The sequence below is a fragment of the Myripristis murdjan genome, chromosome 8, assembly GCF_902150065.1.
Source record: "Myripristis murdjan chromosome 8, fMyrMur1.1, whole genome shotgun sequence".
In the NCBI taxonomy this organism is placed as follows: domain Eukaryota; kingdom Metazoa; phylum Chordata; class Actinopteri; order Holocentriformes; family Holocentridae; genus Myripristis; species Myripristis murdjan.
This window is the reverse complement of record NC_043987.1, coordinates 9114805-9126986: the sequence shown is the minus strand read 5'-3', so window position 1 is coordinate 9126986 and position 12182 is coordinate 9114805. Positions and strand designations below refer to the sequence as shown.

At 40.8% G+C, this 12182-nt stretch overlaps 2 protein-coding genes across 7 annotated transcripts in view; one reads left to right on the top strand and one right to left on the bottom strand.

Moving 5' to 3' along the window:
* Window positions 1–5756, top strand: part of litafd (LITAF domain containing) — an 11054-nt gene extending 5298 nt beyond the window's left edge. The window contains exons 2-5 of the mRNA XM_030058349.1: window positions 2480–2534; window positions 2923–3024; window positions 3564–3762; window positions 4609–5756. Coding sequence (XP_029914209.1) covers window positions 2489–2534; window positions 2923–3024; window positions 3564–3762; window positions 4609–4726 — 465 coding nt within the window. The 5' untranslated portion in view covers window positions 2480–2488 and the 3' untranslated portion in view covers window positions 4727–5756. The remainder of the gene's footprint in view (window positions 1–2479; window positions 2535–2922; window positions 3025–3563; window positions 3763–4608) is intronic.
* Window positions 5757–10320: 4564 nt separating this feature from the next.
* The window catches only part of usp7 (ubiquitin specific peptidase 7 (herpes virus-associated)), a 37899-nt gene continuing 36037 nt past the window's right edge, over window positions 10321–12182 (bottom strand). For 5 of the 6 annotated variants that reach the window (XM_030058559.1, XM_030058560.1, XM_030058561.1 and 2 more), the window contains exon 31: window positions 10749–10885. In XM_030058559.1, coding sequence (XP_029914419.1) covers window positions 10779–10885 — 107 coding nt within the window. In that variant the 3' untranslated portion in view covers window positions 10749–10778. Of the gene's footprint in view, window positions 10886–12182 lie in introns of all 6 variants that reach the window. The other variant, XM_030058558.1, reaches the window with a different exon arrangement.

Here is a 12182-nt window from a genome sequence, read left to right as displayed (position 1 = left end):
CATGAAGTGCACAAGGGTCAGTTGGCAAACAGAGATGTACAATTGTGTGTCATCAGCATATCAGCATAAAGATGGTATTTGACACGATGATGGTCAATAATGTTTCCCAGTAGGAGCATGTATAATGAAAACACTATTGGTCCCAAAATACTTCCTTGAGGAACACCATAATTATTACCATAATTATAAGATGAAGATTCAAGAGAGAGAGACAGGCAGAGAGAAAGAGAGAGACAAAGAGATGAATGTGTCGCTCTTGTCTGGGTCATGTGCATCTACAGGTCGAGTTATTCCGGTATGGGATCACCTATGGAGTCGGCGTTTTTTTTTTTCATGGCATCAGAAACCGGGCTGACAGCACTGGATACAAACAAAGGTGGAGGCAGATGTTTGGTGAATGACTGACACTCTCACTCTGCTTGAATGCCATTCACACGGTGGTCAGGCTCATGAGGAACAATCAATCATAAAACAGCACCATGCTTCCAAACATGTGACCCGTTAGAGAGGCTAATCCACTGTATCATGACACACACTCTGCACTAATTCCCGAGCTGTAGCGGGGCAGTGGCTCCCGTCCTGTGAGTCAGACTAGTGCGCTCAGTCCAAAGCCCAGATTTCTTATTTGTCACTGGAAAAAGTGGAAGCACCTCGGCTCTGCCGCAGACTAATACAAGTACTGTGAATTTCACCTTGCAAATTTTCTTATATGTTTTTTGTTAATTATTTTACTTTAGCTTTATTTATTAATTCATTTATTTATTTATTTTTGTTTTTTGTTTTGTTGCTATTTTTTTTCTAATTGTGCTAATTGCTCAAAAATGTTTTACTACTTTCATGGTAATGTTTTGGTGTGTTTGTTTGTTTTATTTGCTAATTTTCAATTAATTTTCAAACAGATTTTTTTTGTTTGTTTGTTTTTGTGTGTGCAATTTTCACGTGATTTTCTGGCTATTATTCTTTTGTTGTTGTTGTTGTTGTTGCCAATTGTGTCTTGTCAGTGTCTTGCTGTTTATTTTATTTTATTTTTTTTTGCTCATCTCCTTTTCCCCCACAGCTTTGAAAGAAATCAGCTATCAGCGGGTTAATAACCCAGCTTGCTCTTCATCTGACTGTATCATATCTTCTGATGTTTTTTTTTAGCTTTTACTCAGTAGAGTCATGCTTCTGTTTGAGATAACTTCAAATGCATTTTTGGCATTCCTGCACTGCAGTGTGATCATGGAAATGGTGCTGGTACTTTTTGATTGGAAGATCGCTAACCTGAGATTAATGCACAGAGTTTTAAATTAGAGTAATTTTCTGTATTCACAGCACATTACAGTCAGGTTACAGCTACATCCAGTAGCTTTGCAAAGACCTCAGTTGCTGACTGAGCTTTGGAAAGTACCTGAACTTGGTCTCATTTTGTGCATTTTATGAGAGGTCAATTATAGGCAATTATCTTCATGCAAGTTTTACAGGCGACATTACACAGTTAAAGAGTGATGTGTTCCTCAACCTGCAGGTTCACAGGCAGCGTGTTCTTTTCTTTTCTTTTCTTTTTTCTTTTTCTTTTTCTTTTGAACATGAACAAATAAATAAACATAGAACAAAATAGGTTTACTTAATAGGTTACAGCTTTGAGGCATCAGAGAGCAGGTTTTGCCTTCAGCTGGAACAGAGAAATTGATTCCAATGAATTAAGAAAGAGAAAGTAGAATAGAAAAATAGTGTTGTTGTGGTGATAAAGCAGGTGTAGGACCAAAGCTGCAGTGCACCCACATCTTTTTTATGGGTTACAAATTCTCTGTCACTCTGCTGATGCCAGCTTGCAAAGGAAGGGACTGAAAACATGGGGTACATTTGTGTAACTGTCTATCACACTTCTACAATCATATTGCAAATTAAACGCAACAAAAAAGTCACTGTAGGTTTTATATCTGAGATGTTTTACATTAAATATCCAGTCTGTTGCCAGCAAGTGTGAGTCTTGCCAGATTTTCTGTCTGAACAATACAGCCCAAAGCGCTTGAAACAAGCTGTCACACCCAGACGCGGTCACACCCGGGCATTCCTGCCCACCCAGCTCTGCTGACAGCAAACATCAACACCGAGAGGCACCTCCACTACTGTCAGTCAGGCTGTGGCTCCATCTAGTGGTCAATACTGGGATAAACTCAGCTGTGGCAGATGCAGAGTTGTGAGATTAGGGAACCGACAACCCCAAAGTCAGCTTTTGGGTCAATGTAAAGATGTTTGAATGAACCTGATTTAATACAGGGAATAGGCGTCATGTAAGAATGAGGAGGCCTTCAGAAAAATTCAACTGCATTATTTAAAAAAAGACAGAAAATAGAGAGAAGTAATGTTTCTGAAACAATGAAAATTTGTTGAGGAAACCTGTATTTTGTGCAGTACCTTTATCTGACTGTATGCAATAATAAGATGATTGTAATAATTGTAATAATCCTCTTTTTCTCTCTTTCCCTCTCTTCAGTAAAGAACAATGGCTTCAAATGGAACAACTGAGCCTCATCCCTACACCTTAGAAGGTAAACTCTCTCTCCCTCTCTCTCTCTCTCTCTGTCTCTCTCTCTCTCTCTCTCTCTCTCCCTCTCTCTCTCTCTCTCTCCTCACCTGTCTGGTCGGCTGATTTCAGCTGTTTCTATAAAGACTGTGGTGTGCAGGTTCATTTTTTGTTACTCATAATTCACTTACCTCTGTAGTTGTACTGTTCCAGCCCTTTAATCCATTCAGTTCAGCCTTGTTTGACTTGTATGACAGAGAGTACAGTTAACAATGCTTCCACTGCCTCTTTAGCTGCATGTGGTGTACCTCAAGGCTCACTTCTAGGTCCAGTTTAATTCACAATATACACGTTGCCACATGCTCATGTCATGCTCTCATCCCCCTCTCTCATTCTCTCTCTCTCTGGTCCAGTTGCAAGTCAGGGACCGGCAGACCAGGTGAAGGTTTACCATGTCCACACACCCTTCACCCCACCGTCCTCCGATGATGCCAGCGCTTCTCACTCCAACCAAGGTAAACTTACACTCTAGGTGCTCCTCCAGACAGCCTCACTGGCTGTACTTGCAAAGTCAAGTGATTTTGACTTGACAATAAACAAAGTTATGCTTGTAAAATCTTAACTCTAGTTACTTTAAGTTTAGTCCTTCTCTGTTACACTTTGCAATGCAAAAACATAAATAACACCAAACGTACACACTAGCTACTACAGTTTTTACTTCCTTGTGCATATTACTAATTTTTATGTTTGATGTATGTTTGATTGATTAGGTCATTGACATGTGATTTGTGAACCAAATTGATAAGCTAAAGATTCACACCCCAACTCTGGAGTTGCACTCACTGCATTTCTCCTCCAAAAAGATGAGTTTTTCTCATTTCTCCCCACTTTGCCTCCTCACTACTGACTTTCACCTCCAATTGACCAATTTTTCTTCCTTTGCCTCCCACTTTGTTTCCACCCTACTCATCCTACTCCCTCTCCACCTGCCTTCTCCCTCCTCTCTCTACCTCCATCTCCTCATCCCACTTTCCTCCTCTCTCCCTCCTGTCAGTTTACACCAGCGGAGGTGGTGGGCTGGGGTCAGGCCTCGGCGGTGACACCAAGAGGAAGTTTGTGAGCTACGACACGGAGTTAGGCCGAAATCCCGGCATGACAACCTGCGCCTCCTGCCAGCAGCAGGTCATGACCAACGTCACCTACAAAGCTGGAACCTACGCCTGGCTCATGTGTCTACTGTTCATCTGCTGCGGGTGAGTGCAGGAAGACATGAGGAGGGAGGCATGGGGACTTTATGGAGGCATAGGGAAGCTCTAGGGGAGGTGCATTAAAGTAATACTTGACATTTTCTGTCACTTACTGAAATCTTGTGGAAATAATTTGGTGGAAAAAAAAATCAGTTCCTTTCGTTCACTGGCAGTGTAAACAATTACAAGAAAAGACTCAAGAATATCCATATGTGAATTCAACACAGAATTTGAGTTGTCACAATCAAAGAGGTGTTCCATGAGTGCTGATATACAGTCTAATGGTGTGTTCAGACCAAACGCAATTTGTGTGGGCAATGCAAATGACGCAAATTTCCCCATCATGAATGCCGTGAACACACAAAATTCATGTCAGATGCATCATTTGCATATTTGTGTGAGCTGAAACTTTTTCAACTTGACAGAAAAATTGCATCGTGTTTGCATCATGCAAACGCACAAGGAGGAGCAGATCAGGTAGCTGCATTGTTAAATACCGCTGCTTGATTTCTGATGGAACTACTTGTGTTGGTGGAGCTGGACAATTGATTAAATGAGCAAGTGGACATCATCACGGCTGGGATTATCTTCAACACCCGGCCTGTGGTCTCGTGCCTACAACTGAATCACAGCTGTGATGATATTCAGTATAACAGCACTCCATCTTGCTTTGCTTAAATGAATGGAGAATCCTCAATAGACATGACATATGGCTGTCTGACACTGACTCTGTGTGTGTGTGTGTGTGTGTGTGTGTGTGTGTGTGTGTGTGTGTGTGTGTGTGTGTGTGTGTGTGTGTGTGTCTGTGTGTGTGTGTGTGGTGTGTGTGTGTGTGTGTGTGCCCTGCTCCAGATTAGTCCTGTGCTGCTGCCTGATTCCTTTCTTCCTGAAAAGCTTCAAGGATGCATACCACACGTGCCCTCGCTGCCACAGAGTCCTGCACGTGGACAAGAAACGCTGCTGTTCTTGAGGTGTGGGACAGTCAACGTGCACCCATAGAAATAAGACATCCTGCTGCCTTTGCCTGTGTTTGGATAGCCCGGAGCCAAACTTGCAGTGGTCACATTTCCTTCACCTTGTTCATTAAACGTCTGTGAGCGAGGTAAAGGAAATGTTTACGAAATACAAAGAGAAAGGTCATATTTTCTGGTTACAGTCCAAACTTAGCTTATTTCTATGGAAGAGGCATTCAGATGGCCTGGGTAAAATCATACTGAAAAAGTTTCATATTATATCAAATTGCTTGCAGAAAAACCAAGAGTGTTTTTCTGTTGCTTAACAAAACCAGCTAGTATATATTTTTTGCAGCTCAGGAAAGTTAAAAATCATGCACACCCCTTGCACTTTTAGGAACCTATTTTCAAATATTATTTTGTCCAGGTCAAGCAGAAAAAAAATATATATTATCCTACTCAGAAAGTTTTGCTTTAATTATAATGTAACAATGAAGGCTTGTACATAGACTTTGTCAAATATCTTTTTTTATGTCAAGGGAGGATAGTTCAGCTGAAATTTCAAAATGTTTGATTCTTTGCCTTGAAAATAATGCAAGGGGAGGGAGCAAGTCAGTTTGAAAGGGATCAACTTTTGAAAGGATTACTATTGTCAAACAAAGCTACTGTTAATGTTCATCTATAGACTCTTGCATTATAAATAAAGCACATGCCAAGTTGTTCAGTTTGCAGATCTCTCTGTTGCTAGTATCTATGCTCATCTGAGTGTTTTGTAGGTGAAGCTTGTTGAAAATAAAAGATTCGGTTAACTTTCTAGTTCTTCAGTGATGCATGAGTGAATGCAGCACGTGGGCGATTTTTCACACAGAGCAGAGGGAGAGACAAAAAACACTTCCGTTTAAGATCTATGACAGAAAAGCGATGTGATGCCTCTTCATGCCCTGTCATGTTGGGTGACACTGAACAGGCCAGGACCTCTGTATTTACTATTATTAACTATTTTATAACATTATTTCTCTAATAAAAGTACACCACTTATACACTGAAGACATGTGGCGTGATTTTTCTCTCCCAAGTTTGTCATTGTTCAAAGCCTTGCACCATCTGACACCCGTTTACATCATGGCCAGATTAGGGAGGTTTTTACAAAAAGTTGCGGTCTTTTGTGGATCAGCAGAGGCTTTGTGGTTGCATCACAAATCCTGAAGCAACCACACGACCAGTGGAAAGTCCTCTGAGCTCAAATAACGGCTCGATACATAACAAGAGGGCAAGAAAAAAAGAGCAAATGTCTGCTAATAAGGTAGTTAATAAGGGCAGATGTGACCAAAATATTGGAATATTGGATGTCAATGTCTTTGTGTTGCCGGTCCACATTGAATTTTTAAATAATGTTGTTTAACAGTATCACTCTCATCTTTTAAATTTGGTTTGCAATAATCTTTTTCATTAATTTTGCCTATTCAAACATTTTGTTGGTTTTTGTTCAAGTTTGCCCATTAGGTAAAAGTTTGAGATACTATCAGATACTGGAAACTGTTTTTGGAACCACCTCTGTTGAGGTTCCATGCGAGCTGAGCCGATACTAAAATAACATGAAACGCTGCCAACCACTGATTGGTCAGAAAAGAAATTGCACAGTGAAGACCTGTCAGTCACGGTTTACATCCATGAAATACCAAAGCGAGATTTGTGGGCCTTGTGTCATAGCTGATAATCTATTTGTGTAAAAAAAAAAAATATTTTTGTAGACACTATGTAATGGAAAAGTGACCTAATCAAATCCGGCCCAAGAAGAAGAAGAAGAAGAAGAAGAAGAAGAAGAAGAAGAAGAAGAAGAAGAAGAAGAAGAAGAGAAGAAGAAGAAGAAGAAGAAGAAGAAGAAGAAGAAGAAGGAAACTTCAAGCATGCAGACTTCCTCACTACACCTAATCAGTGATGCAGCCACAGGTACTTTGCCGCTGCCAGGTGCTAAAAAACACCTGCAGCAACATCACAGTTCGGGTGTGGCCCAATGTGCAACATGTCCGCAAGTCTCAACCCCTAGAGGGCAGTGCAGACGTTTTCTACCTTATGTGATTTAGAGCTGAACAATTCCTTTAAAAAATATATACGAACACAATAAATCACACACGGCAGAAAACTTCTGCAGCTCTGCTTTCAAAGGTTGAAATTTTCAGGCAGGCTCAGACATTTTTGCAGATTTGGACCATGGGCCACCTCATTAATTATGCATGCTGTCAGCCAATCAGATCATTCATTAAAACCAAATTATGTGTGACATCATTTACACCAGGGAGTAGACTGGAATTCAAACAGTCTGTTGGCAAGCAGAGCAAGTTTGAATAACTTGGGTAACTTCACATCAGTTGGTATTTTATTAAATGATATCATGAAACTGAGAAATGCAGCTCTGATTGCACTTGACCTTTAATAGCCTCTGAATTAGCCACTTGGGTTGTTTGTATCGTTCATCTGTGCAGAATAAATTACAGTGATGGAGCTATGGAGGCACACTGCAGACGCTGACGACCTTGAAGAGCAATAAACCAATAAAACTGTCAAGGCGCGCGCACACACACACACACACACACACACACACACACACACACACACACACTAATTGAAAACTTTTGGATTAACATCACTGATAAATTCCTCTTTTAAGTCATCAGAGATGTCAGTTTGAGGATACCACTGCAGAAATTCCCCCATTGCCTTCGTAATCAGGAGACAATTTGGGAATAAAACCTGCTAACCCCTCCCTTTGCAGATAAATAATCCCACTATAATGGCCTCCGACGCTGACAGCAGTACATCTTGAGTGCCTCCCTCTGCGTTCAAGAAGCTCTGCCTCCCACACAGCCTCATTCACTGATGGAGCCGCTGGGTAGAACAAGCAAGAGCAGAGAAATGAAGGGTTTGTGTCTGGGGGGAGAGGGCTCCTCCACTCGGTACCCATCAGTATGAGTGAGACTATTAAGAGTGAAGTATTGACATTAAAAAGACTCACAGCATTGAGTCTGGATAGACCAAGAACAATCTCTTTCAACTCACAACACAGATTTGAGAGATTATTCTTAATAACGGAGAGCTATGATCAAAGTGATACTTATTCAGATGTCTTATTTACTTTCAGAGGTGGAGATAGATATAAACACCTATTTCTTACAGTGGAGTCTCTTTTCATTTCAGTATCCGTTTCATTCCATCATGAGCAAGTTGGGAAGAGTGACTGCCACATTAGAAAGGCACAGAACTGAAACACTGTTGGAAGGGTGGTCGTAACAAGTTTGTTCTATCTAACATACTTTATCAGGGAAATAATCAAGCAAACAGATCATTATCGATTGAATTCAAACAAATCAAATAATCACAAATGCAAGTTTGGAAACCTTTTGAAACCACAAAGGTCTTATTAGCAGGATGGTCAAGGTATTAATTGTGAAAACCCAAGTTCAACTTCTTCCATTTAAGAGCCTAAAAATGGAATTTGCTTTCACTTCATTTCAAAATACAAAGCCCTCTGTTCATTTTCCCTACATAAATATACTGTTATGCACTCATCAACAATGAGAAAACACTGAAAACCAGGAGTCGTCCCTGCTTGTTTCTTAAATCTGAGTACAGGGAGGAGAGAAAATGAGAGGATGCAGTTTATTATGCCCGGAGGAAGAGCAACTTTCTCCCATCGTGAGCAGATCTCTCATAACTTTTCTTCAGCTGAAACATTCAGGTTCAACCCTTGACGATGCAAAGCTTCCATCATGCTCAAATTCCCTTGAGCAAAACAGTCAATCCCCAATTTTTGTGCAGGAGGTGGAGGGGAAAATTTCTCACCACTGAAAACACGCTCTGTGTCAAGCAAAAACCTTTCCACCGAATGTACAAAGTGCTTCAGGAAGTGCATAAACCTGCTTGTTTGCCTCTAATCCAGTTTCAGAGACAATCCCCTGTGAAAAATGCACGTGAAAAGGTCAAAATCAGCCGTCACAGCAACAAACAACACACAAAGGACATGTAGTCAAAGGCGTGCTTTGTCCTGGTCTGTTGCTTCATCTACACGTATGGACAAGCAGCAGAGTAGTGTGTTTGTTTTTATAGAAAATTTTATTCAACATACATTTTCCAGCAAAAAGGCAATATACAGGAATAGTTGTCGTACACTGCTGCTACACTGAGGATTTTAAACTGGAAAAGATCAAATTAAGGTGTGATTCTGCAGGTCATCTTTGTACTGCACTTTTAACAAGACAAAACCAATGCAATTAGTTTTGGAAAAAAAAAAAAAAAAGTCAAAATGTAGCGGAGAGGGAAAAAACCTTCAATGGAAAGTCAGGAACTCAAAAAAAAAAAAAAAAAACCTACACACAAGGAATATGAACACCTGGCTCCTTCTGTACCCAACAAAGGCGTGTGTTTCTCTTAAATTTTACACGTTCATATTTTTAAATATACAATTCTTAAATGTTGTCTTTACAGAGCCAACTATGCGCTATAAGGGGAGCATTCCTTCTGTGCTTTGAAAAGAAAAACAAAAAAATAAACAACAAAAAAATTATTATTCAAAGGGCGTAAAGTGTTTTCTTACAATGCTGGTTTTGTCTCTACACGATCCTCAAACCAGTGGGCTCTAAGTGTCTGCAGCTCCTACCAAGCACAGCGCAGTTATACCGCTCCCAACCACTTGGGGGCGACAGTTACCATCATCATGAAGGAGCAAGAGAGGGAGGGAGAAGAGAGAGGGAAGTGTGTGAGTGTGTGTATGCGTGTCTGTGTGCTTGAGATGGAAGAGTGTAAGGACAGAGGGTGAGGAGGGATGACTGACGGAGACAGTAAGCCGGGGGAAAAAAGGAAAAATTAACAAGGGTGAAAAATAAGCAGATGGTTCCTTTAAAGTTACTGAGCAACTCAAAAACCACAACCTAAGTTTACATTTGCCAGTCCTGAGAAATGTAAAACTTTCTGACATTAAGTGCCGACGTGCAAGATGAAGTACAGACAATTTCATCCTTATGTTTTTTCCATTTATTTTAAACAGATGCTGTGATTTTTATTATACAAGATTTTGCAGAAAAAAGACAAAAAAAAAAAAAAATCATTTTTCCTCCAACCAAACTAAGTGAGAAACAACTGTGTGTAAACATGGAATTTTTTTTTGTTTGTTTCGTTGACTAGTTGCACTAAAGGGAGGGAGCAGAAAATATAAGAACCACATCAGAAGCAACTAGAGTGCCTCAGCCATCTGCACCACTTTTAAAAGGGGGGAGGGGGGCACCAGTTCGCAGCTCCTTTAAAAATTCTCCTGCAAATTGACCAGTCGCTTCTCCCTCTCTCTTTCTCCATCAGTCCGACATCCCTCCATCAAACTCTCCACAAAGCAGCACGACACCTCTTGCCATAACAACTCTATTTAAAAACAAACCCCAACGTAAAAGAAAAAAAAAAAAAAGTGTTTATCTGAGGTGTGTGGGGGGGAGGAAAAATATTAAGTCTAGAAGTTCATTATCTATATATATATATATATATATATATATATATATATATATATATATATATATATATATATGCTGTTATGCTGTTTCCCACTTCCTCTCCCCTTCCTGTTTATTTTATTGTAAAATCCAATTTAATTTCTCCCACTTCCAGACGGGGGGGGGGGGAAATTATAGGCAGTCAACAGTTAAAGAGAAGCCAGGAGAAAAAAAAAAAAAACCCAACAACAACCGAACAGTCTCAAAAAGAGAGAGAGAGAAAAAAAAAACAGTCGGGAGTTGGTTGGTGCAGTTTGTTTTGTGGGTGAAGGTTAAGCCATCAGCTGCAGTGAAATCCATATCGCTGAGGGCTCAAATACATAGTGCCGGTGTGTAGAGCTGTAGAGGTGTCCAGGCGGGGTGTTAAAAGTGATGAACACACACCCACACACACTAACAAGCACGCACGCTCACACACTCTCTCTCTCTCTCTCTCACACACACACGTACACACACGGTTGGTTACAGTCTGTGGTTATGGTGCGTTAAGTAGGTAGGGAGGGAGGAGGAGGGAGAGGAGGAAGGGCGGGCTGCTTTAGTTGTGGATCTTGATTGCTTTCTCCAGGTAGGTGTAGCGACCTCTCTTTGGAGCTTTATTGAAGTGGTCCAACCCTAGCCAGGGCCGCGGGTGAGACATGTTACCTACACACAAAACAAAGATGGAAACAAGACGCAGATAGACACATGATCAGAGAGCGGATCATCACAAGTTAAACTCTCTGAGCTTCTGATAACAGTCATTACTCTGAGAACAAGACAGAGTGTATGAGTAGCAACAGTAGCTGCAGTGACAGCAGTAATGCTAGAGAGGCAGTAATAATAACAACATAATTAGCAAAGAGTTACAATAGCAACAACAACAGTGGCAGCACTAACAGGAAAACTACAACACTGGTATTACACTGGCATTAGTGGTAGTCAGCGTAAAGAAAGAGCGAGTGTGCAGTAGCAACAGCAGCATTATTATTGGTAGAGAAACAACAGTAACAGCAGCTGTAATATCACTACCAGTGGAAGCAGTAACAGTGGTAGTACCACTCATGTAAGCAGTAGTAAGAGTAGTAATGTTTACTGCACCAGCAGTGGCAGCAGTAACTGCAACAGTGATATCTGTACTACAACTGGTAGTAGCAGCATTAGCAATGGCAACAGCAACAGCACGAATCACTAATGCTAGGCAAACGAATCACTAATGCTAGCATTGGTAGTGCTAGCATTGGTAGTGCTAGCATTAGTGATGTAACAGTGCTAACATTAGCGATGGTAAAAGCATTTGAAACAGCAATTGTAGCAAAACAGCATTAGCATTAGCAGTAATGGTAGTTCAAACAGTACTAGCATTAGCAGTGGTAGTAGCAGTATACATAGCACTAGCATTAGCATTGGCAGCAGAAGTAGCAGCGTATATAGCATCAGCGGTAGTAACAGTGGACATAGCATTAGCATGAGCATTAATAACAGTTGACATAGCACTAACATATGCAGTAGTAATAATTTAAGTAGGACTAGCATAATCAGTGGTAGCAGTTGACAGTACTAGCGATAGCTAAAACAGCAGTAGCAGTGGTAATAGCAGTAGAGGTGGCAGTGCTAGCAGCACAATCCTTAATAGGAGCAGTAATCTTGGAACCCACTGGCTATCGTCTGATGATGATTTAGCCTCTGGGGCTGGTAGCCAATTCATGTTTATGGGCTGTTCTAGTGTAGCTGCCAACAAGCTGGAAAACATCTCCATTTCTTTTACTGCACAAGTCAAATGTTTTAGGTCCAGACGCCGTTTCTGCCAATGTGTTCCGCCTCTTTCGCTCCCCACATTGACAGTTAACCTTCACAAAAACACTTGGACTACAAGCTGCAACTACTCGGACTACAAGGGAAACGAGTGTTTCCGAAAAAACACCAAACGACCAAAATCTTGTCCTTGCCTGCAGGTTTTATG